Consider the following 24,194-nt stretch of genomic DNA (forward strand, 5'->3'; position numbering starts at 1 on the left):
CGGAGAAAGAAGGGCACCGCCGCTTGTGATGTGGCGAGAAAACGCGGCAATGCCAAGGATGGAGGGATACAGAAAAGAAAGAAGCCAGCGAGGAGATCGCGAGTGGTCCGACCGGCTTCGCGGTTCGTCTGCGCATTTGAGACCGTGTCCGACAGTGCGTGCGTGTGTGTGCGTGTGCAATCCGGTACTGCGCGTAGGAAAGAAACACTTATATGAAGGTTGCCGGAGAAAGTGAAAGCGCACGCTGGAAGAACTACGTAGGGAAATGTATAAGTGGCCGAAGGTGCGAGCTGCGCCGTGTGCGAGCTGTGCCGTGTGCGCACTGTGTTGTGTAGCTGCGAAACGTCGGTGCGAGAGAGAGAGAGAGAGAGAGAGAGAGAGAGATGGGTAAGCTGACGTCGTAGGAATAATTAGGAGTGATTCGTGATCGCTCACTGAACCCGTAGAAGAGTCGAGTGAGCGATCATGAGTCGCAGTGAGCGATGTACTGTCAGTCAGAGCGCTTACGAGTGTTTCTATACCTTATAAAGACAGGAGCAAAGTAGGCTGTCCACATAATGACTATGCAGACGTCATCGTATGCGCTACTTAAATTCCTTGTAGACTTTTCGCCTTCTCTCACCGAAGGAATACAGAAATCCTGCAAACAACAGTAAAAGTGCGAGTTCATGAGCTCCGTTTCTTATGAAGTACAATAATTGCCTTCTAGTGTCCGTAGAGAACCGCCTGCAAACAATCTATCGAGGCTTGACAAACACACACACACACACAAAAAGGAAAAAAAATGTACTGCAATGTAAACATCCAGCTTAAAGAAGGAAAGAAAGAGAGAGAGAGAGATTTCTTAATTAGTGCTCAAGATGTTTATCTTGTCGTACGCCTGGCACGCTACCCCAGATAACACTGGGGATGCATGAAATGTCCCTCTCATACACAGTACGAATCCACACGACATGCTCAACAAGCACAAGCGCACATGCAAACCGGCATCTAGAGCTCACCCAGAACACTCAACGCACACAGGTGCGACGTTTCATCCGCGGTGCCTTCGTATACAGGATGCCGCGCGGAAGAAGCTCAAAACGTCCCATTTCCCGAGCGAAAGCTCCCGTCGCGAGTCGCGGGACGTCCCGCGCGCGCGGCTCTCAGTGGGTTGCCTTCTTCGCCGCTTCCTTCCCACGGAGAAGCAGGGAATCGGGTTGCCGCGGGTGATGTCTTTCTCACGTGCAGCGCTCTAAACGACGCACTCGTATGCCCAGCCGTGCCTCGCGGCCGGTGAGGTAAAACACAACGCCTGCGGAAGCACCTGTACGGGGAGGGCATCGCGGTAAACGCTGGCTCGTTCTTCTGACAGGAGCGAAGGGAGAAAACGGACAGGGAACGCGAAGCACGTTCAAGGCGAAACGGATCAGCCGAACAGTGCGACTCCACTGAGGTGAAACGGGGCTAATACACTTTCGGTGGGTATGCACGCGCGCGCGCAAGCTTTGTGTATGTTCGTTCGTTTGTGCGTCGATCGCCGTTGGCGCGTACAGACGTCAAAACCTGCAGACGCAACAAGATTGATGGGGCGCCTGTCAAGAAAGCGGCGGCTCTTTTGCTGCTGGGGGCACTCGGAGCGCTTTCGGAAGCCGCTTGCAGCCTCTATAAAGAGAGAGAGAGAGAGAGAGAGAGAGAGAGAGAGAGGCGCTACCCAACACCTCCTTCTCTAGAGGGTGTTGGCTACCCTCTCTCCGATCTTATGACCCTCGACATAGACGGTCACTTCGCCGCCTGGAACTGGCATGCGTTGGAAAGCATATTTAACGCCAGAAAACAAGGACAGAAGGGAGACGACACCGCAATGCGTCTCCCTTCTGTCCTTGTCTGCTGGCGCTAAATATGATTTCCAAGTCAGTTCACCAACACGCCCGACAAATGGCAGTGCTGGTATACGTTGTTCGTCCGTTTTGTTCCATCGTTTTCACGTCGCCTCGTAGTGGCGATTTCTGAAGACAAGCGGTAAGGCTAGCAATCGTTGGAGCCGGCTCTTGCAAGACACAACGAATACATTGAAACTAAACATTTCTCCACAATTTCGCGCACGCGCACATATCCACAAACACTTAAACATACCAAGTATACATAAAGAAAACGTAAATACAAAAAAAGAAAACAATCCGGTAGCATATTTTTATGCGCACTGGTACATGCTTTCGGTAAAAGAGGTTCGCATCCATAATGCAATAAAAAATAAAATAAAATAAAAACGCTATTATACGTGTAACACGAATTTCATCATAAGGTCGTGACACCATACGCCCGTACCGAGTGCATAATAATCTACAACTTAAATCAAATTATATATAGCTTGATCTCTACAGGGAATTTAACAATGTATAGCTAAAGCCTTCATTTTTCCTTCCGTTATGTTCATCGCTCTTCTAAATAGCTAAAGCCCTTTGGAAATTTCTAAGCAGAGCGGAAAAGAAAATGGGAAGAAAAAAAAAAGAAAAGGCTGGGCCGGGGAGGGCGACGGAAACGCGGTGGTCTGAGGAAGCGCTGAACATGTTTCATGAGAGCGCAGCTATTTTTGCTAGTGAAATGTTGCGGTGCACATTGAACTGTCCACGCATTCTTATCGACTCTCGTCCCCGTAGCATGCAGTGTAATAAACATACAAATTTTCACAATATTGAGACACTTACATCAGTGTACATGCAACAGCTCGGCCGAGGTGAACAATAAGATCAGGCAAGAAAAACCCAGAATCTATAAACCACGTCTGCGTGATTTCCATTTAGAAATTATATCGCAGAGAAATAGCAAAGGATCACCATATACATGTACAGATGGCGGAGTATATATAACGTAAGTGCATGCCTTGGCGATCCTCAAAAAAGCGAAAGCGGAAACCGCAGGAAAGCTTACTTTGGGCGCCATGTGTAGGAATTAATGCGCCGTCGCTTGTACCACGAGGTCGTTTGAGCGTGCTCTCCCGTCGCGTTTCCGAAAGCTTTCGCAAAAAAGGTGTAGCAGCTGGCGTTGTTTACCACGACGCCCCGATCGAATGCGTTAATGCACCCATTTCCATCTTCATTAGCTTTGCATTGCGTGCCCACGTCGCTTCAAATACGAGCAGCATTGTAGCTCGTGTATGTAAAGGGCGGATTACACGAAAACACGGCGACGCCTTCGAAAGCTGCGGGCGTGCAAATCTCTTCAGGCACGCAGACGCGAGTCCTTGGACCTTTTAACAAACGCGACTTAAGTATATACGGACGGCCGCCGCGTACTCTTAACTAGGCGTCAACGTCTCCAACCGGATCCCTTTGTTTTGCACGCGAGAGAAAGACACCGAGAAAACGTGAACATAAAAAAAATGCTGCCAGAGCTTATATAGTTCCCAGCTACGTTGTTCTTGGCTTTCGAGCGAGTGTGTAATAAAAGAGTTCTCGCCGCAAGGGTTAGACTTCCAGTCGAGATAACGATGCTAATTGCCGCATCTGCGAAGGCAATGTGGGCGCGCACCGCTGGGGGGCGCCGTGAGCTGCATTAAAGAGGGCGCTCGCGTAGCTTTGAGCGCTCGCGTGCGCCGGGAGCGTGCTATCCCGTGTTTAGACGCGGTGCAGCGCTGCGGAATCCTAAAGTTTCGAAGCAGAATTTTTAGCTACTCGTATGTACGACCTTCGAAAAGTTGTGTTAAAGGTGTTCGCGGCGAAAAATTATAGGTGACGTACGGGCACGTTTATCGGCGTTGACATGGCATGGCGAGTTTATAAATGACGGAAAGGGCTCAAGTAAATTTTTACGCCTTGTAAGGCTATACGCAGCGATTCGGTTTTATCGTCGTGCGTAATCATTGCTTCACGAGCAACGTATCTTGCAACGAAAGCCAATTCTGTTAGCCGAAAACGCCAAGCCCACTACGAATTGTCGGTTTATGACTTCCCTCTCGTATAGCCGCAGTGCATGTATGTAAATCAGCCGTCAGGGCCTGACGAATACGAATATCTCCTTGTCCTTGTTGGCTTCACAGGCATTCCATTTGTTCGACCGCTATCGGTCACTTCGTCTTCGTCTTCCTGTTCGTCTTCTGTCTTGCCGGACATTAACTGTACTTATTCCTCCGAACAGTGGTCGGCTTTACCACGCCTCTGGACTGAACCACGTAGTAAAGAAACTTGCTCTCCGCCGTCGCACTGCACGGAACTAGAGTGTATTCATCGTACACTGTACACATCCGGTTATCTTCCACGGCTTCTTCTTCTGCTGAAAGCGATTCCCGAACGCTTCCGTTCGGGGGATAGTACGTGTCTTAATAGAACGTCCACGGCGGGGGTTTCTGCAGAACGTCCGACCGAGACTGGCGCATTATACTTTTGTTGGTTGTTAAGGGGCGCCTGCGTCTTGATGAGGCCCATGAGCTCGGTTTTGCAGGCGACACGCTCCGAAGGTCGCGCTGATGACGCTGCCCGCGCGGTGCCGCCGCCGCCCGTCGGTGTGAGACAATGGGGGCGTTTAACTGCGAAGGCTGGACGGACGGACGGACGCACGCGAGACGACGCTTCGCGCATCCGCGTTGCCCGCGCTTCTCTTCTACGTCGTCGGCGCCGCGGCCAGAGAGGTGAAGGAAAAGGAAGGGTAGATGGGCGATTAGCTCGCCATAACTCGACCGCGTGCGCTAGGAGACTCACATGCGGGCTTTCAAGAGGCCAGCAGAAGGCTGCTACAACAACAACGGAGAGACAGAAAAAAAAATAATAATAATAAATGAGCGATATAGGGAAGGGGCGTATATAGTTCGAGAAGCGAATAAAAAAACAAGAAACACAGACGGGCGCCCATTAACCACGTCGATGACAGACAGGCCAAAATGAATAAGTAAGGAAGCGACAGATGATGTATATGAATTATATGGAAGGTACGGAGTCCGGCCGTTATTAAGGGGTCTGGCACTGATTTGTGCGCACGTGCGTATTCTATACTTTCTAGCATATTTTTGCACTACATGTTTTGCTTTGAACGTGAAGTGTGTGCAGATCAGAAAGAATAGCGCGTGCTGATTTTATATGTACAGGAGGAAGGTCCAAGTCGCAAGTGCGTTCACACTAAAATATGACTTTGAAAAGAACTTAAATTCTGGGGGTTTTACGTGCCAGAAACCTCGATTCGTTTATGAGACACGCCGTATAGGGGGTGACTCCGGATTAACTTTGAACACCAGGGGATTTTAACGTGTCCCCAATGCGGGGGACACGGGCGTTCTTGCATTAAGCCCCCATCGAAATGCGGCCGCCGCGGCCGGGTTTTTGATCCCGCTATATACCTCGTGCTTAGCAGCGCAACACCACAGCCTCTAAGCCACCGCGGCAGGGAACTGAACTTAACCACAGATGTTATACGTATACTGAAGTATCACGCTGACGAAAAACAAAAGAGAAATCAAACAAAGCGGGAAACACCGAGCGTGTAGGAGCGGAGCGCCGGTAACGAAAGAAATAATACAGGAATTGACGGCGGGAATGAAGAGGCGAACGAAAGCGACTATATCACGTACGCACTTACATAAGGCCGCGCTGTATAGCTGCACTTCTGAGAGGAAGCAGAAAACCACGGAGGGCAATCTTCTCGTGGAAGAACCGCGTGAAAACGAGGGCGCCTGGGAAGCAGGGCCAGACAGCCATCGCGAACCACGGCAGCGCGAGCAACATGTACGCGTGTCACGGATGGACGTGTATGCGCGGTGCGCTGCGGCGAAGCGTGCCCACGTGTACTGCTCGGCGTGGCGTGCATAACGAGAGAAGCGCGCATGCAGCGGCACACGCGAACGGACGGGATGCGCCTCGCTTCCCGTCTTGGAAATCTCGATTTGATAGCCGTGGAAGAGGCTTCCGTGCGCTGGCCACCTCGCTGCCCTCGCTGCTGGTACACCCTGCTCGTGACGACGGCTTCTCTGCAGCGGTTTATGGGTGCCGTCTGCAGTTTTGATGACCGCCATTACAGCGACTGTATATAGCGAACAAGGGACTCGTGGGACGGGGGTGGGGGTGGGGGGGTGGGGAGGGTAGGCAAGAGGAACATGGCGAAGAACGAGCACGCATGCTCGCCATAGCATGCGTGGCTTGCGCGTTGTCTTCGTCGGCTTGTACCAGAGCGGCCGTGGTCTGCGTGCAGGCGTATCGCAGGAACGAAAAGCAATTGACGACGCACGCGCACATATATGTACGTACATATACAAGGGCTGTTTGTGGTCGATTCCGCACGGAGCCGGCGAGTCAACACGTGAGCTGCCGAATTCGAGCTCTATATAACGAAAAGCTGTACGCACGGACTACGTCGTGTTGAGGCTATCATCGATATAGCCTATAGTGTGCTCAATGATGATCAATCGTGGGCGTTGTCGTACTTACACGAGTTCGTGCACGAACACGACCTTGAAGATCGCAAGTTCTCGCGAGAGCGCGCTATCGTCCCAGAAACGTGTTCACAGTATGTAGTGCAGTGGCGTATACCCAGAAATGTATTGCCAGAGGACGGGAAGGCAGAGGCAGCGAGGAGGTGGGCTGGGCAGGCCGCATATACCAGCCCAGAAATTTCAAGAAGGAGTGGGGGAGGGGAAGCACGTGCACAATTTGCCAGTCCTGACTATACGCCACCGACCGTATATATGCGCCATTCGTGAGTATGGTATACACCGACACATGTCTGCACAGACAGTCAGTCTTCAGGATACGTCTTTCGGGAGCACGTATATACGCGGCACGAGTGCAGTCAATAAGCTATGCGTCACATACGCATTGCCCAAGAAGAACGCGTTCAGGTGCGAGCGCCGTCGCCCGTGCAACCGCACGCATAGAAAGTGGGGGCCACGGCTCCGTGAAGCCGCGTCTTGCACGCGTGTATATACGTCGAGAGCTGCGCCGGTTCGGCGACTTTCAACGACTAGCCTTCGCATACGCGCGCTTCGCTGGCACGCTCGGCGACCATACGCGTCTGGTCAGCGGCGGCACGCAAGCAAGCAAGCGCGACCGTGTAGCTGCGACCTAACTCGCGCGCGGCGCTCGCGTATAAACACGCGCGCGTAGCATGATCGGCCAAGCGGGCGTAATGAATTTCCTTCCTGCCGCCTCAGAAAAGGTGCGCGCGTCCGCGGACTCCGCGAAGCGTTGCAGCGCCAGCGACGCGTAGGAGTCCGCGTATGTGCGCGCGCGTCTGCGTCGGGAGAGAAAAAAGAGCGGCGATGATGCGCAGGAAATGGCTTGCGACGCGTCGCTGCTCCGAGATGGAGGCGCGACGCGGCCGGTCGCCCTCGGCTGGTCTCGAAGACTGCCGACTTCGTAACTGCCCGCCTTGCCGTCGCCCAGCTGCTGGCCGAGGCAGGCGGGCATGGTGCTTTCGGCGATCGTTCACCCACAACCGGCTGAAGTCTCGCTTCTGTTACTACGATAGTTTCGGAATACCGCAGTGGCCACAGCTCGCCATACACGCTCTCTGAGCGCACGAAGCCATTGAGAAACCCTTTTTTCACTTTCTTCTTCTCCCGCTTCTTTCTTTCTTTCTTTAAATTCGAAAGTTTGCCCCTGTGGCACCAAACGGGTTAAGCTTCTTGTATGTACACACAGAACTTGCTCTCTTCATTGAAGTCCAGCGGAACCTATGTTGTGGTGGACCGTAGAGTCACATATGGTTATAGCCAGGCTGCCGCTTATGTGCTGCCCCACTTTCGACAGGAAGTGGAGCCTCGAAGGCAGCAGCCCGGGACAGCTCCGCAAGAGGGGCGGTAAATGTGCGAGGCCAGCTGGACGAGGTACAGAAGGGACATGTCGCTCCGAATTCTGGCCGACGGTCCGCAGCTCATAGATACAGGCTGCAGCTGATGTCAGTGCAGCACTTACTCCGGATCCTTGCGATTTCAGGCTGCTAACGATCGCGTGACTCACCATACTTCTCATTTACAAGTATTAGTCAGCCAGCAGCATCTTCCTGTGGGTTTACACAATATCCACGGAGCTCAAGCCAGCACCCTATATATGCTCGGGTTTTCCCATATATTTCGTCAGAAATTTATGTCCTCGCATCTCTTTATCCTCTTCCCCCAGTGCAAGGTTTATTATTTATTTATTCATGGACGTACCGTACACCCTCGCTTTAGCTGCATTTTATTTCGTGCTGTACACATGATTTAATCCCCTTCGCTCTGTGCTGGGTGGCAAACCTGACGTGCGTCTGGCACACCCTAGTTTTTCTTTTCTCTCTCTCTATCTTTCTCTCTTTATGTACGAAGCAGGAGATGGCTGTGCAGTAGTGAAAAAAGAATTCTTCGTCGGTCTGTACGCCTTATAACTTCATACACGCTATTGGCAGCACCGAATTCCTCTGACTAGTGAGATTAAGTGAGAAGGCATGCTACCGCGAAGAATATCAAAACATCAAAATACTTGAGAACACGCTGTTGTTCCTTTTTTTTCTTCTTCTTTTTCTGGCGTAAAATTATCGCATCGCCGCGAAAGTCACCACACTGGAAAGTTTCCGCGACGTGACGCCCGTGGGACACATCTACACCAGGAGTTGGGCACATGTACAGCGTTCGCGTTATGCCGCGAAACCTGAACCACGAAGCGACCGTCGAACTCCTGGACGCGCAGCGCAGTCTCTGCAGTGAATCACCCGCAAGAGGGGGGGGGGGGGGGTAGGCAAAGGCTTCCGTCGTGCGCCGAAGAGCCTCGCCGCGCGGGGACATCGCACGCGAGGAATGCAGCGGGTGACGAGGAAGCTTGCGACTGGCCGCGCCATAACGTTCTTCGCTCTCGCGAGCATCCGATGTCACAAGCCCGGCAGGCGACCGCGTTTTCCCAGCAGTGGTGGCAGCCGCGGCCTCCGAGACGTGGCTGCGCGCGCTGTCTCGTCGCTCTATCTCAGAGGCCACGTGGCAGCCATAGAGTTTCCTACAAAAATTACCAGGGCGATCTGTGGCGCTGCGGTCGTTCAGCTACCACGGAAGTGATGAGTATAGTGTAGAATGTTCGTTATCGTGATATTTTAGACCTTCTGGTGGCAATATATGCAACGCTTTGTCTAGTTTAGATGTTCATGCGATAAGAGTATCCTAAACGCAGCAATGCGACTAGTATCTGCGCACATACATCGTCAATGCGAATTGTTTCAGATGTAAGATAATATGCTGCGTGCTAGTAATTATAAGTTTTACTCGTCACAAAGCCGTTTGCGACCAGGACTAAATTTCAGGAAACTATACTATACCCATAATTCTTTTGCCGGCTGAATGCCCGTGCTTTTAGCTCCTGTAGACACTGGCGCCAGAGTACCACCTAGCAATTTTTGTACTTCCTTAGCAAAGGATCCCGTGTTTGACGGGCGTAAATCACCTAACACGAGCGCTATATATATGTACGACACCGCTCCTTCTGTGGACATGCGGTCGCTGCTGTGTATTCCTTCTTGTGCTTCTTAGAAAACGGCGTCGTAGTCTTAGCGCGTAGGGTGGGGACAGCCTGCACGGGGGCTCAATAAAGTAAGCATCCAGAGGCGTTCTGAAGATGAATAATCTTGTTTCCGAGCGAAGGTACATATACGAGCAAGCTCTTGACTCCTCGTGGACTGCGCCATTCGCTTCACACGAGGAGGCGACAATGACGGTGCCATTGAGAAACTGGAAAGTGACAGCTAGGCGTTGACGTGTTTCTTCCGTTTCTGTAGGAAACTATAAACGTGAGAGGTGTACTTGAGCGACCTAAAATTAATAATAAAACGGGAGGACATGAAGGAAGCCTTCTGACTGTTGTAAACTGTTGTTTCCTGCGCCATATGTAAACACTGCGCACTCACGACCGCGAATGAACGTAATATAGCATCCCAATTTAAAGCTTGTTCGTGTCGTTCGAAATGTACCCGCGCGCAAAAGTCCCGGATAGAAGTTTCTCTTTGGTGTCCCTTCAACAGCACTGTAGAAAGGAGAATTAGTTCAGGATTTATATATATAGGACACAACAGAAAGACGTGGTATGCCGCACAGCATCCAAGGTACATGGTACGCGCTTTGGAAGTGGCACGCCTCGGTTTACGTATATTGGAAGGAAAAGAGATACAGGATCGACGCGTCAGGAAAGATTACATCACAGCGGCGACGAAGGAGCACGCCGCTACGGCCGCGCCTATTTTTAACCAGCCAGCCAAGGAACCACGACCAGCTGTTCCTGCAGTGCAAGGCGGCAGCGCAAATGGACACGGCCATTTGCGAGACGAACCCGGCAGCCACGCGCCGCTTTCTTTCTTTCTTTCTTTCTTTCTTTCTTTCTTTCTTTCTTTCTTTCTTTCTTTCTTTCTTTCTTTCTTTCTTTCTTTCTTTCTTTCTTTCTTTCGAAACCCCCAGGAGCCAATGACGGCTGGCTCGCGCGCCCATGGCAGCAGGCTGCGTGCCTCTTTTGGAAGCCCCGCGCGCTGTCGCCCGTTTCCATCTGCCCCTCTGGCACGCGGCGTGAGGCGACCGTGGAGGAACGCGGCGTCGCTCGCAGATGCCGCGGCAAGGAAGCGAGAGAGAATGGCATCGCTCGACTACAACCACGTTACGCAAGCGCTATGCGGCCGTCGCGCTGAAAGTCGCCGATGATTCCCGGCGCAACGACGCGCGCCTGTATAAACGAGGCGTGTGCGTATACGCGTACGCATACACGAGGAGACGCGCACGAAACGGAGAACCAGATGTGGCTCCGCGCCTCCGAGCATATAAATAGCACGCCCGACCCAACCAATGCACGCGTCGAAGACAAATCACCGCCGTCGAAGTCACTGCACCTCAAGCTCGCAAGACTGCCAGGGTATCCAGCGGTTCTCGCCTTTGATGGAGATGTCCTGGAAGCTCGACACACATACAACGATATGTAGCCTTTCTTACCAAGAGACAGAGGGTGATTCTTCATACGAAAGTAATGTTTCTCGCCATTCGATATAGGGTGTCCCCTGGCCGCCCTGCGAACACTTGCTGTTCTATGCAAGCTTGCGTAAAAATGCGGGCTATACCTTGGAACGTCAGAATGTTGCTCGCATGGAGTCGCCGCGAGAAGCAAAGTGAGCCAATTCACAGTGGCGGGACTTTTCGACTAATGTGACCACTTCTTTCCATTCGCTGCAACGTTGCGCGTCTCTCCTTTCAATCACCATATTATAGCTCTATGAAGACGCATATGGCACTAATGGCTCCGCCGATTGGAGGCTAGATCACTGGGGCCGTTTGCTCGCGGCAGCTATTCGGACGGCTGCGGCACCGCGCGTAGCGCAATCCGACGGGGCTCGCTTCACATCGCGGGGACGTTAGGGGTGCCAAAGAAAGAATCGGCGAGAGCGACCACGTTCTCTTCTGACCGCCTTGGCCCCGTCCTCGCGACTTTTTTCTTCGTTGCCGTACTCGTGTGCTTGCGTGTGCACATGTGCGAGTGCTCGCGCCACTTAACTCGTTAACGACGTGGTCCCCGTATAGCCGCCGCAGGGCGCGAGCGTGACGTCGCAATTCGAGAAAACGGTGCACTCGCGTGACTTCGCCCTTTCTTTCTTTCTTTCTTTCTTTCTTTCTTTCTTTCTTTCTTTCTTTCTTTCTTTCTTTCTTTGTTCTCCGGGAGCGCACAGGCACCACGAAGGGCAGCTTGATTCTACCACAGTGAGGAAGAAGCAGAGCATTAGGCAGCAAAGAGCGAATGAAAGAAGCTCAGGAGAAAGCAACGGCAGCTTACGATCCTGCATACGGTGCCCTTTAAGAAATGCTCGAGCAAGGAGCGTGAGAGAGAGCTCGCAAGAAGCCGAACGCGGGCCGAATGCGTGCGTACTTCGCCGACGGGCCGTCCTCGAAGCTGTCGGACGTTACGCTAGTACTTTACGCAATGCCGCTCGGAGGTCTGAACTGCGACTGCTGCTGTAGGGAGTCTGCTCCTTCGTGCTTTCCCCCAGGGCGTTTCGTGCGCGTTGTTGGAGGCCACTCAGCTACTTGCCGTACGCCGCAGTCACTAATGCACGAAGGAAAAGCAGTGGGCATTGGTCAGGGGCTTCTGTCGTTCGGGGGAAGGCTGAAGCTCGCGAGTGTGAACGCATTCGTATACGCCTGGGGAGCTGTGCGCTCATACGCGCCAACGTCTCCCCCCCTAGTCCTTACTGAAGGATATTGAGAAAACCCTGAGCAAGCGGGTCGTCACCAGTCCACCGTAGCTACAAAGTATACTTGAAACATGCAGTGCCGCAGGTTCTACGTTAAGTTCGAGTCCTCAGAATTCTTGTTTAAGCGTGGGAAGACTAACGCATACGCTTACAGTATATGTTTACACTCTGGGGCGAGCTTTCTGCAGGGTAGTGTTCAGCAAAGGAATTACTAATAAATAACGGGAAAAGCTAGATAAGTTTTACCTCAAACAGCGTTTTATTTTTTGTTTTCCTGCACTAGAGTACGCTCCATATGGCTAGAAACAGAGTTGTTGAATATGTTATATTTTCTATGAATGTTGGGCATTGCAGAGTTATGTGAAATGCAGGCGCCGATCCACAAAATCTAACCGAGATAGATGTAACAATGGCAGCTGAATTTAAAACGAAGATGTCCCTACTCCGTTCAGCGGACGCAAAGAAAAAAGGGCACAATCTTCTAGCAGTACACCGGACTCCAAAGGATCGAGCCGGAGGTATTGACAGCGCGAAAGCCTGCAAAGTGACCGGAAAAAGGGAGAGTCGGGGGCAGGAGACGTGCACGTGCATGTGTGTACCGAGGAGTTATTACGACTAGTCAGCGAAATGTACGAGAATAGCAGGCGAACAATGCAATGGGGACGTTGCCAAAACTTACCCCTTCCCCTTCCCCCCAGCTCTCGTCCCATCGTCGCCCCTTTTACTATAGTCTTCACAAGGCCACGAGGGCATACAAGAGACCTCAAGGTTGACTGTCCGCTAATGGGGGACAAGTGCCAAGCGGGGAACGAAGCCCAGGGGGTCAGCGCTGCGGAACGAACCGACCGGACAGCGGGAAAGAGCGGCAGAAAGAGACACAGATAGTAGGCTTAAAACAGCTTTGAATCGAAAGTTCCGAGAAAAAAAAAGAAAGAAAGACAAAAGAAGGGAGATACAGCCACGACGCTCACGTGCGCTAGACACACAATGACCTCGCGCTGTTTCTACCCCGAGGGAACCTTGTCAGCACTGCGGTACGCGTCGTTGTCACGACCGTGTGCCTGTGTGTGTGTTCTCCCGGTATAACACAAAGGGCTCCGAGGACGGGTAGGCGGGACCGATGCGTGACCCCTGTCACCCACACGGCCGGGCGACGACAATGCGTTTCAGTGGGAAAACAGCGGGGCCCCGCGTTTTTTGTTTTGTTTTTTCCCCCCTCTGTATGTGCGCGCGATGGGTCATCTCCGCCCGCGGAGAAAGCTCGTGAGGATGTGACCACACGCATGACCAGCGAGCGTGCGTTGTATACCTGTGCCGCATGCAACGAACACTGCCAACACTCCCTTATCCACTTCGTCGACGCAGGAATGTCGCTCGCATATGCGGCGCACTCTATCAAAGATTGTGTATGTGTCTGTATACGCACGCGAATGAGAAAGTATACGCGTACTACGAACGCGCAGCTGTATAGTACAACTGCGAGTACTATAGACGTTCGTTCACGTTCGTTTCTGTTGTGTTCGAGCAAACGAGAGAGAAAGATATTACGCTCGAAGCAGGGGCAGCGCGTGACGGGCTTTCACGGACCTGGTGCCCTTGTGTATGATGAGAATGCCGGAGCGCTCTTGCAACGCTTACGCTTTCTAACGCACTCGAGGTGGCGAGATTGGATCGCGGAGATCGAGGTCAAGTTGGCGCCTTCTGGGATTCAACTGCGCGCGGTGTCAGATATGAAGGTCTACTTTCTTTTTTGTGCATATGGAGCGTCGCAAATGCACGAATGGAAAATTAATGATCTTTGCCATCTCGCATTGAGGCCGATGAAAAGGTGACCCACTTTAGGTTCCCGTGATCGGGTGTATGTTCGCCAGTAGGCTTAGACGAGACTACATCGCGCGCAAGCGTATCTCTTCTCACTGAGGGGTTGAGTTGGTTGCCTAAGATGCAAACGACCACGGCCAGGATGCAAACCTGGCGACATATGCGCAAGTCTGACTGAGCATGGTCATATATATAAGTTCGCTTCTCAAGTGCATCCGAGCTGTGTTTCCGAGCTGACCAGCTGTTATGCGGGTGGCGGACCGCATAACAGTCGATCGCGATCGAAATGTTCGATCGCGATCAAGCCCGATTCGGACCGAATTTCTTGGTCGCGAGCTGGGCGACGGAGCCGATCGCGGTCGAGAATTTCGATCCGGATGATTCGGGCTTGATCGCGATCGAAAGTGCGCCGTGTGACACCAGCGTTAACACATCCGTGGGATTCGCTAACTGCTTTCACCTTCGAGACGTCTTCGATGGGCAACGCATCACAGTTACGACTGTTCTGTGGTGTCACTGCCTAGTGACGAAAGGCCAGCCTCATTTCCTTGCAGCCTCAAGCACCGTGCAATCATTGCGAACATACTGTTGTAGTTATATTGCCTCTTTTCACAAGATGTTCAGACATTACGCTGTCTTCGATCCCCCCTCAGATATCCTTTTTTTTTCTTTTTTCTGGTAGAAACGACTGAGAAAAGCCTTCCGTCAAACAAACTCGGGTGCTCTTATTATTACTTCTTTTTGGCGTGAACATAATAGTTTCCGCTTTGTTTCAGTCTAATTGCCTGAAATGTTTATCGTATATATGCCAGCGCGGCCAAAAACTGACCTTTCGCGCCCTCCTGCCTTGGTTCTGTTTCGCAGCACGCCAGCCAGTGTCCGCTGGAGCCCGTGTACTGCGAGAACAAGTGCGGCGCCAAGGTGTCTCGGCGGCTGCTGCAGGAGCACCGCACCAACGACTGCACCAAGCGGCTCGTGCCGTGCCCCTACTGCCGCAAGGAGTTCGTCTTCGACACGCTCAAGGTAACCACTCGACACACACAAACAGGGCCCGCGTGCGCAGTGAATGAACGCCGTCGCAAAGTGACAGCGATCGGAGAGAGGTGCTGCCATTGTTCACCGCATCTTGGATGCTGCAGTGTGGTCGACACTGCAGAACGTAGCATGTAGCGATCGTAGGTGTGTTGTTTATTTAGACGGACGCGGGGTTTGGAGAAAGATGGAGGAAACTGACGCAGCAGTTTAAAACTAAGTTATCGGGTTTAACGTGCCAAAACCACTTTCTTATTATGAGGCACGCCGTAGTGGAGGACTCCGGAAAATTTAGACCACCTGGGGTTCATTAACGTGTACCTAAACCCAAGTACACGGGTGATCACCCGTGTACTTAGATTTAGGTGCACGTCCCCATCGAAATGCGGCCGCCGTGGCCGGGATTCGATCCCGAGACCTCGTGCTCAGCAGGTCAACACAACCACGGCGGGTAGACGCAGCAGTTTCTACTGCGCCTACTACGCCGAGATTGCGTGAAGAAAGAAAAAAAGAAAAATCAGGGCCTGTATTCATAAAAACAGTTCTTGCGCTAGAACAGTTTTCAGGAACAGATTCCAGCAAAAATCGTGTTGCTGCACGTGTTATTAGCTAAGGCGGCAGGCCAAGGGCGAACAACACTCGCGAACTATAAGCTTTGCGAATTCGACCACACAACTTTAACGCCTCCTTCCGTTCTTATGGATTACTACTGTGTTGTCATTCTTCCCGTCTCTCGGGTAGGTACGAAGCAGCTCGCAAATGAATGCTTGCGAGGTTTTAGTTTACACTGTGTATTGTTTCGCTTGCCTGCCATATCAAGTCACCGTCCGGGCCAGTTTTCGTCCCTCCTGCGCAAACGCGCAACTACTTGTTCCCGCGCGAATGGGTCGAGATGATGCGCAACAGGATAAGCAAATGGTCTAAGCTAGTCAAACGAGACGAAACACGTGTGACGTTTTTTTTTCCTTTTTTTTTCATTTGCTTCGTTGTCTCCCCCAATCTGCCACTGCTTCTTCCAATGAGAGATAATAAGCACTATGCCAATATCTTAGAGGCGAGAATTTGCACAAGGAAACATTGACGTCACGGTGGTTCGACGTGCTTGCGAAGGCCGGAGCCGGCACCAGGGGCTTTAGCCTGCAAGTGCGCAGCGCCCCTGAAAGCCATCGCTCGTCTAAGGTGGCTTCTCCTCAGAAAGGCTCATTGTGGGGCTAAACCCGCTTCTAGGCGTGCACTTGCGCGCCCAACAGAAAAACGCTACTATGACAACGGTAATTGTCGTTGTATATAAACAAGCGCACGTCAGCCAGAATTGAGTATGCCTCCTACCCCCCCCCCCCCCCTTCCTATTATGTTCCGAGATTGGCGTTCGACCGATCGTGCTACCAAGAACGTTGGGGGCATGGACGCTTAAAGAGTCGAATCCCTTTCGATGCTACCAGCACTACGCGCGCCGCATGATAATAAAGGCTGATAATGATTGGAGTCTACAGCATCGGGGTTTATTGATTTACCCATGGAGGGATATAACGTCCCAAGAGCAGCGCAGGGGCTGCAGAAGCACGTATATGAATTCCACCTACGTGCGGTTGCTTAAAGTGTGCCTTAGAGAGAGGGAGAGAGAGAGAGAGAAAAAGAAAATGAAGAGGAAAGGCAGGGAGGTTAACCAGATAGGAGTCTCCGGTTTGCTACCCTACACTGGGGATGGGAGATAGGGGTTAGAAAGGTGACAGAGAGGAAAACGCTAAAAAAAAAAGGATCTGTACACAAGGTATTGCGCCCGTGTCATACAGAGAGAAGCAGAACGCCGCCTACAGGGTGCCCCAGCTAGCTTTAGCCAGATATTAAAAGTGGACGAATGCCACGTAGCTGGAAAGAACCAAGGTAATGTTGTTTGCCGTCGCTTGGAGATACTCAAACGATTTTTTTCATTCGCCTAACCGGATAATTACTATTAATTAATAAACTTCTCAAATATTATAATTACATGAAAAGTGTCCATGAGAAAATTGTAGAGCGACATGAAAAACTCCCGATACAGCTTTCTGTTGCTGAATACACGCGACATAAAAGTCTTTTTCGAGCGTCAAGAAAGCTCGCGGCGGCCAGTCGCGAGGCGATTTTGGGTGCATTTGCGGGCTTTTCTCACGCTCGGAAAAACACTTTTATGTAGCACACATTGAGCAACAGAAAGTTTTATCGGGAGTATTTCATGTCGTTCCACAATTTTCTCATTGGCACATTTAATCTAATTATATTACTTGAGAAATTAATTAATTAAGACTGATTATCTAATTAGACGAAGTGAAAAAGAAATGTAGTATCTCCAAGCGACGGCAAATAACATTACCTTGGTTATGTCCAGCTACGTGGCATTCGCATATTTTTAAACTCTGGCTAAAGTTAGCTGGGACACTCTGCAAAGCCACCGTGCCAGTCTGGAGAGTCGGCAGTGGGCTAATAGTGCGACACGTCTGGGACACATCGAAGGCTTGTCTGGTGGCGTAAACGACGCGAAAGAAAAAAGCGGGGACGAAATCGATGTTATCGGAACCTCAACCATATATTGAAAGCGATTTGAAGGTTACCAAAGATGGACGAAAGACAAGCGGGGTGGAAGGTTAGCGAAGGCATTATAAAGAAGCGCAAAAATTGGGAGGCTTCATTCAGACGAAAGCGCGAAGGAATGGCGCCTTTTTTTTTTTCATACATCCGCGACGTTGCAAGTACAAGCAGGACATGACAGCTCGTATTTTTTTCCCCCATGTTTTCTTCGCAGAACCACATTCCCAAGTGCCCGCGGTACCTGGTACAGTGTCACCAGTGCGAGACAACGAAGATTCCACGCGAGGACCTGGAGCACCACCTCAAGGAGTTCTGCCCCGCCGCGGCTGTGGGTTGCGTTTTTAAGGATCTGGGCTGCAAGTTCAAGGTGATGGCGCGCCTCATGCACTTGCACGCTAGTACGCCTCTCTCTCTTTCTCTTGTCAAACAATGAGACGCTTACTGAATGGCCTGGACACGCGCGTATCTTTTCTCCACTGATACCGCACGGGTGCATGCACTCAACGTGACGACCAACCAAACGACTTACCAAGCATGCACTCTACAGCGAGAATCGCGGAACTTAATCGTGGCACGCCGCCGATCGAATGCTCCCGCGGCACACTCGATTAGACGTCTCTCAGGCTTGCTTAGAACAAATGGCACGCCCGCCTGCGCAGCATGACGTCACAAAGTTTCAGGTTTGACGAATCTTTTCGTTTCTTCCGTAATTTCACCTTCATGGGGATGCTGCGAAGCCAAATGCCCACCTTTCAAACAAGTGCGGCTACGGAACCAGAATCTTTAATGCACGACGAAAGTAAGCGGGATACCACGTTCTGTGATGTGCTCACGCGCCGCAGTAGCGCTCCAAATTGCACAAGTTGTTACGACTACGCACTTTGATTCCAGAACTATGCGGGAATGTCTCATTTCGGTGTGCACACGGAGAAAGCATGCGGCATTCCGCACTCGTCCGTCGTACTTCACATACATACCGTCTCTCTCACGCCTGCCGCAGGGCTCGCAGTTCGCGCTCGACCAGCACCTGGACGAGAGCAGCAAGAACCACCTGGGCCTGCTGTGCGGCATCGTGTCGCGCCAGCAGCAGCAGATCTCGGCGCTGCGCACCGCGCTGCACGGCCTCGTGGCCAACACCACGGGCACGCTGCTCTGGAAGATCTCCGACTACTCGCACAAGATGGCCGAGGCCAAGGCCCAGGAGGGCGGCCTCGAGATCTGCAGCCCGCCGTTCAGCACCAGCCCGTACGGCTACCGGCTCATGGCCACGCTGTTCCTCAACGGCAACGGCTCCGGCGAGTCGACGCACCTGTCCGTCTACATCAAGCTGCTGCCGGGCGAGTACGACTCGCTGCTGCCGTGGCCCTTCGCGCACACGGTGTCGTTCGCGCTGCTGGACCAGCCGTCGACGCCCGAGAAGGCGTGCCACATCGTCGAGAGCTTCGTGCCGGACCCGACGTGGAAGAACTTCCAGCGGCCCAGCCGCGAGCCGGACGCGCTGGGGTTCGGGTTCCCGCGCTTCGTGTCGCACGAGATGCTCAAGAAGTGCCACTACGTGCGCGACAACGCCGTCTTCATCAAGGTCACCGTGGACGAGAGCAAGATCATCGCCGTGTGACTGCGGTTGCCAGACTGTGCGGAGAGCAGCGGAAGCTGCGAAAGTGCGCCGGCGGTGACCTTGGAGGTGCTGAACGATGGCGTTGAAATGTCGGCAGTGACTCGGCGAGTGTTAATGCTGCAATTGCTGTGCAGGAAAGGCTCTTATTCCACCCCCCCCCCCCACCCCCCTTGATGCTAGGTACAGTCAGCCGCAAATGTTTACGGGGCACGAGTTTCATTACAATGTCGATTTCTGCCCTGTTGAGGCACAGCGCTCTCAGTTTAATGGATCACCTTGTAGGTCGGGGAAAAAAAAAGTGCTACAGACTGAAACTTTGAATAGGAGGCTACATGCCCGGGCGTCATGGGAACGTTTTCTTTCCCCGAATCCTGTGTGCCGTAAGCTTTTGTGGATGACTGTACAGACAGCTGCTGTCTGCGGACATTGAAGTTCAGATGCAGCTGCATTTACAAGCTAGAGTGAGTTGCTGGGGCCACTCTTAGGTGTCAATTCTACACTAGGCTGACAAGACTGAACCTTTAAGACGGCGGCGCTTAAACTGTCACGGCGAATCGACGAACCTGAGAGCAGCTATATCAAGCTATATAGAGCTGTAAAAATGGCTCATGATGAGCCATTTTGTTCTTGCGTGTACTGGATCATCGATGCCTGTTTGCAATTAAGTTTATCATGTGGCCGCTTTCTGATGACGCAAGCCAGCGTGCGTTGCTTGAGCATGTTGACACTGTCAGTCCCGTCATCTCACGCTGCCTAAAGTTGTTAAGACAAGAACTACACCGAAATAGCATTATAGAAGAAAGATTGCTTTGGCAACATATTTTTGTGTGCACTGCTCACGACGAGATAAGCAAGGAGATTGGAGGTCCTCAAGATGGAAGCAGCAGTGAATAACCGTGGTGCATACTGCAGATAAGAGTTGGTATAGTGTGTCTTCTAACTGCGAAAACTGCAAGCTATTGCAATTACAATGATGCAGTTTAAGAAAGCTTTCTTTGGGGAAGCAATTCCACCACACACATTAAGTGCAGGACTGCTCCTTGTATTGTGCCGTTTCTAATGTAAGCAGGATGGCAACGTTTGAAATGACAAATCAGTGAGCGGTGTGCACTCAAACAAGCCAAGTCATGCCTTGCAATCAACAGTGCACATTTTCACAGTGATGCTCACACTCTTATAGTTGTAGACAGTACATGTGAAATGCTGGGACCAATACACAAGTGACCTAACGAGCACACCAAGTTACTTTGTGTATGTTTTTAGGGCTGAAGGAAAAAGAAAACTTTATACACACTCAGGAATGTGCACGAGTGAAAAAAAAAAAAAAGGCATTGTAGACTAATGTGAACTGCTGCAGCTTTATCTGCTACACAAGACATCTCAGGAAAACCTTTCAAGGGCAAAGTAATGCCGCCATCGAGCATCCTTTTCTAGTGGGCCTTGGGAACGAAGCTTTAGCCTTCGCATTTCAGCCATACTAACATTTTAAATGATTCCAGTGTACTTCTACACTTCCTACTTTTAAGCACATTGAGTAACACATATTTATCTCTCTTACCATGACAAAATAGTGTCGCTGATAAAGCACTATCTCACTCTGAAATTGCAACGGCTAGGCATTCAATTTAACAGTGCTTTTGAAAAGTGGTTGTGTCCACAATTAACAGCACAAGATGTCCTGGTATTGTTTGTCTACAAATTTCTGAAAGAACAATTATAAACTAGGTTTATCATGTTTTTTTTTTCACCTTGCTGTCATGTAACGACAACTAGTGTTTCTCTTTTTGAAATAATGTCCTTTTGTTAACCCCTTTCTCCCGACACTTGCAAGGCCAAAGCTTTTTAACTGCTATTTTTATTCCATAAACTGCCTTATATATCTTGTGTTTTCGGACATGCTTCATGTACAATTCATTTATAATAGCATACATATCTCTTAATATAATGTGTTTTTTTCATATTGTATATACAAACAAATGAATCTATATACACGTATGCCTTATAAGTATGCATTTGTCTACAACGAAGAAGCTTGTATGAAAACATTATTTGTACACTCCTAGTCATATGTTGTTCACCATACTCATCCTCATCATCTGTAGATTTGTAGTCATATTTGAAAGTACGCACGTGCCTTCATTGTTCCAGCCTGAATAAAGACTGAAGATACTGAAAGTGCAAAATGCTCATATCACTCGATGTCTTGTTGCAGCAACAATGGACTTGTTGCTACATGCAGGCCTGAAGTGTTACATGGCACAGTTTAAGCTTGTTACCTACTAGATGACAATTGTAGCACTCAAATGTGACGAAAAAACTTGTTTACACACTTTTTCTCAGTATTGTGCTTCTATGACACACACATTCATGGTGTCGTGATGCTGCAAAATGTAGCCATCACATGCAATTTGATAGTCATAATGATGGCTGCTAGGGCTATGCTGCGCAAGGTCAGTTTGAAGCTTTTTCCATTCTGTCCAGTAAGCACACAGGCAAGAATTGTGGGGCTTGTGGTAGTTGCCGGCTGGCCGCCCATGGACCTGAACATCACTTCTATGATGATCGGTCCAATTCATGGCTGCGAATTGCTGACGACGATTACGGCTGAACATATTAGTAGCAAGCTACCAGTGATGGTTTGTTGCTTGCCACCATGCAATTGGTTGCAAAGACGCTCACTAGGCCCAACAGGCATTGTTCTTTCAGGAATCGGCATTTAAAAAGCAACAATTTGGTGCCAAGCCGACAACAGTACCATCAGGATGCAATAGCATAGCTACAGTAGTGCATAGAAAGGAACTCAACAGCACATATATCTCTTTTATAACAGTTTTATTAAAGATAAAGACTTTGTGCCCACACCCACAAAGACCTGAGCTTTTTTTTCGTCGCAGAGTCTCTCACCATGACTAAGTTATATCTCACTCTTCAGTCCACGGCATATTTTGTACATGTAATCATTGTTATGTGACAACAGCAGTGCTCGATGGCTCGCTGTGACCTATTGGCTGATGCAAAGCTGCGTCCCCCTAGCAGGCGCAGCTGCTGCTTTGTAGTGAAGACGTGGCCTTTGGAATCATACCTTTTGCCATTAAAAAATAAATCTCCACCGCCGGCCGTATACGCAGTATCACCGCTATCACCCACCTGCGAGTGGACTGATATAAAGCGTAATCCCAATCACAAAATACCGTGCTCTTTGAGCAAATTGGAAGCTATCACAATACGTTGCACTTCGCTGGTGCCCTCGTAGATCTCGGTGATGCGGGCGTCACGGTAATGCCGCTCTGCTGGCATGTCAGTTACGTAGCCCATGCCACCCAGTATTTGTAGTCCCTAAAAAGAAGAAAAGAAGAAGGCAACGATATGAAACTACCAACGAAAGAAACCAGGGCGTGCAAAGCTTCCACACAACAATAAATAGTGAATAAAGGGAAAATCAGACAATATAAGAGTTGTCAAACAATAAACAGTGTTCAAATGAGTGCACCTGCTAATGAACTAGCACGATGCTCAGTGGTAACAGCCCTTGCTAAATGGGATGGTAGATTTTAACCTGTGCAAATCACCAGGCTTCTGCTGGTCAGGGATGCTTTAAATCAGCACAAATTATTGTTGCACATTGCCTATGATGAGACCGTGCGTATTAGAGCATTGCTTTCAATAGGCTTAAAAACTTTAATGAAAGGAAAAATTTCAAAATAACGACAAAAGTTTAAAGTTTGCTGGCATTCTCCTAGTATAGCCATGCACCAACTAGCCTAACAAGCCACTCGCATGACAAAAGAAAAGCATTAGCAGTGGTCAAACAAGGGGTTTCTCAAGCTGGAACCCATGTTTTCACAAGTGAAGTTATTCTTCATCGGGGCCCGTCACATAAGTATTCCCGTTGAAATGTTGAGAAATCCCTTGCTCAACCACTGTTGATGACTTTGGGTCTTCGTCTTCCCATGGTACCCTTTAGCTTTAGCTTGTGGCCAGCTCTGACGCTGCCTATTCAAACAAATGTAAAACGCAGAAATGTGTTTATGAGAAAATGGATGGACCGATTTCAATGAAATTTGTTGCAATTGAGAGTGAAAGTTAAATTGTAGTGGCTGTTCAAAGCGGAATTTTTTTATTTAGGAGCTGGAACTTCTTGCAGAAGTTGTCAAAAATTGGTATGTTAAAAAAAAAAATAGAAGCACAAAGTTTACAAAGTAACTCCACACCAAAACAGATCTCGCTGTTCCGTAAACTGCACCTGTTAGAGCATCTAAAGCGGACAAATTTCATATAAGCCTTGGTCCCATCATTACGGGCACCTCAAATGTTGATCCCTGAGACAGGTGGCATCTTTTTTGTATTGTCATAGTACAAAGCCTTGAGCCAATGATGCTATAGTCGGATACAACTTTAGAAAAAAGGGGAGGCCCCGCCCAGATGACCGAAGCGGCGAAGTCACTGGCCGTCCGGCGCATGACGTCGGTCCAGAGTGCGCGCCCATTGGTGGATCCGCCTCGGAGGAGTAAACGCCCCCTTTTTTCTAAAGTTGTATCCGACTATAGTTCCAAAAACCTTCACTGACATTTATTCCGAATGCACTGCCATGTGAGAACATGATTGTGAAAGTAGAAAAGCAAACATGAAACGGCAGCATCGGTTCAGAGGTGCTTCTGTCTGCTATTACTCAATCAAAGCATATTAAGAAAGTGTCAGGTTGACTAAATTATTAACGAAGCACAAATAATGCAGTCTTGGTTTTGTTAACTTCATGAATGCATTTCATGGTTGCGTGTCCTTCTTTTCTGATCTGTTCCCAGCAAAACGTCTTACGCTCCCACGCCTTTCCTTTTTACTGCGACAGCAGTAGTGTGTTCTGGTTGGTGACAAAATTGTTGTTTTTCTCCTCATATCGCCATGCGCTGATTGCAGCACTGACGCACCATATATGTCTGAACTTGGCCACAGGCCACTAAAATCCACTAGTGGGCCAGAGCATGTGGCTTGCTGCCTGTACATTGATAGCCCCACC

General features: G+C 50.2%; 2 protein-coding genes across 3 annotated transcripts in view; one reads left to right on the top strand and one right to left on the bottom strand.

Moving 5' to 3' along the window:
• Traf4 (TNF receptor associated factor 4) overlaps positions 1–21,363 on the top strand; it is an 85,301-nt gene extending 63,938 nt beyond the window's left edge. Inside the window, exons 2-4 of one of the 2 annotated variants that reach the window (XM_065435471.2) lie at positions 14,830–14,988; positions 17,777–17,890; positions 18,563–21,363. In XM_065435471.2, the coding sequence (XP_065291543.2) occupies positions 14,830–14,988; positions 17,777–17,890; positions 18,563–19,180 (891 nt within the window). In that variant the 3' untranslated portion in view covers positions 19,181–21,363. Of the gene's footprint in view, positions 1–14,829; positions 14,989–17,776; positions 17,930–18,562 lie in introns of both variants that reach the window. The other variant, XM_065435470.2, reaches the window with a different exon arrangement.
• Positions 21,364–21,995: 632 nt separating this feature from the next.
• Positions 21,996–24,194, bottom strand: part of Arc42 (Activator-recruited cofactor subunit 42) — a 30,132-nt gene continuing 27,933 nt past the window's right edge. Inside the window, exon 10 of the mRNA XM_065435472.2 lies at positions 21,996–22,516. Within this exon, the coding sequence (XP_065291544.2) occupies positions 22,361–22,516 (156 nt within the window). The 3' untranslated portion in view covers positions 21,996–22,360. The remainder of the gene's footprint in view (positions 22,517–24,194) is intronic.

This window comes from Dermacentor albipictus, chromosome 2, assembly GCF_038994185.2.
Source record: "Dermacentor albipictus isolate Rhodes 1998 colony chromosome 2, USDA_Dalb.pri_finalv2, whole genome shotgun sequence".
NCBI classification, from domain to species: Eukaryota; Metazoa; Arthropoda; class Arachnida; order Ixodida; family Ixodidae; genus Dermacentor; species Dermacentor albipictus.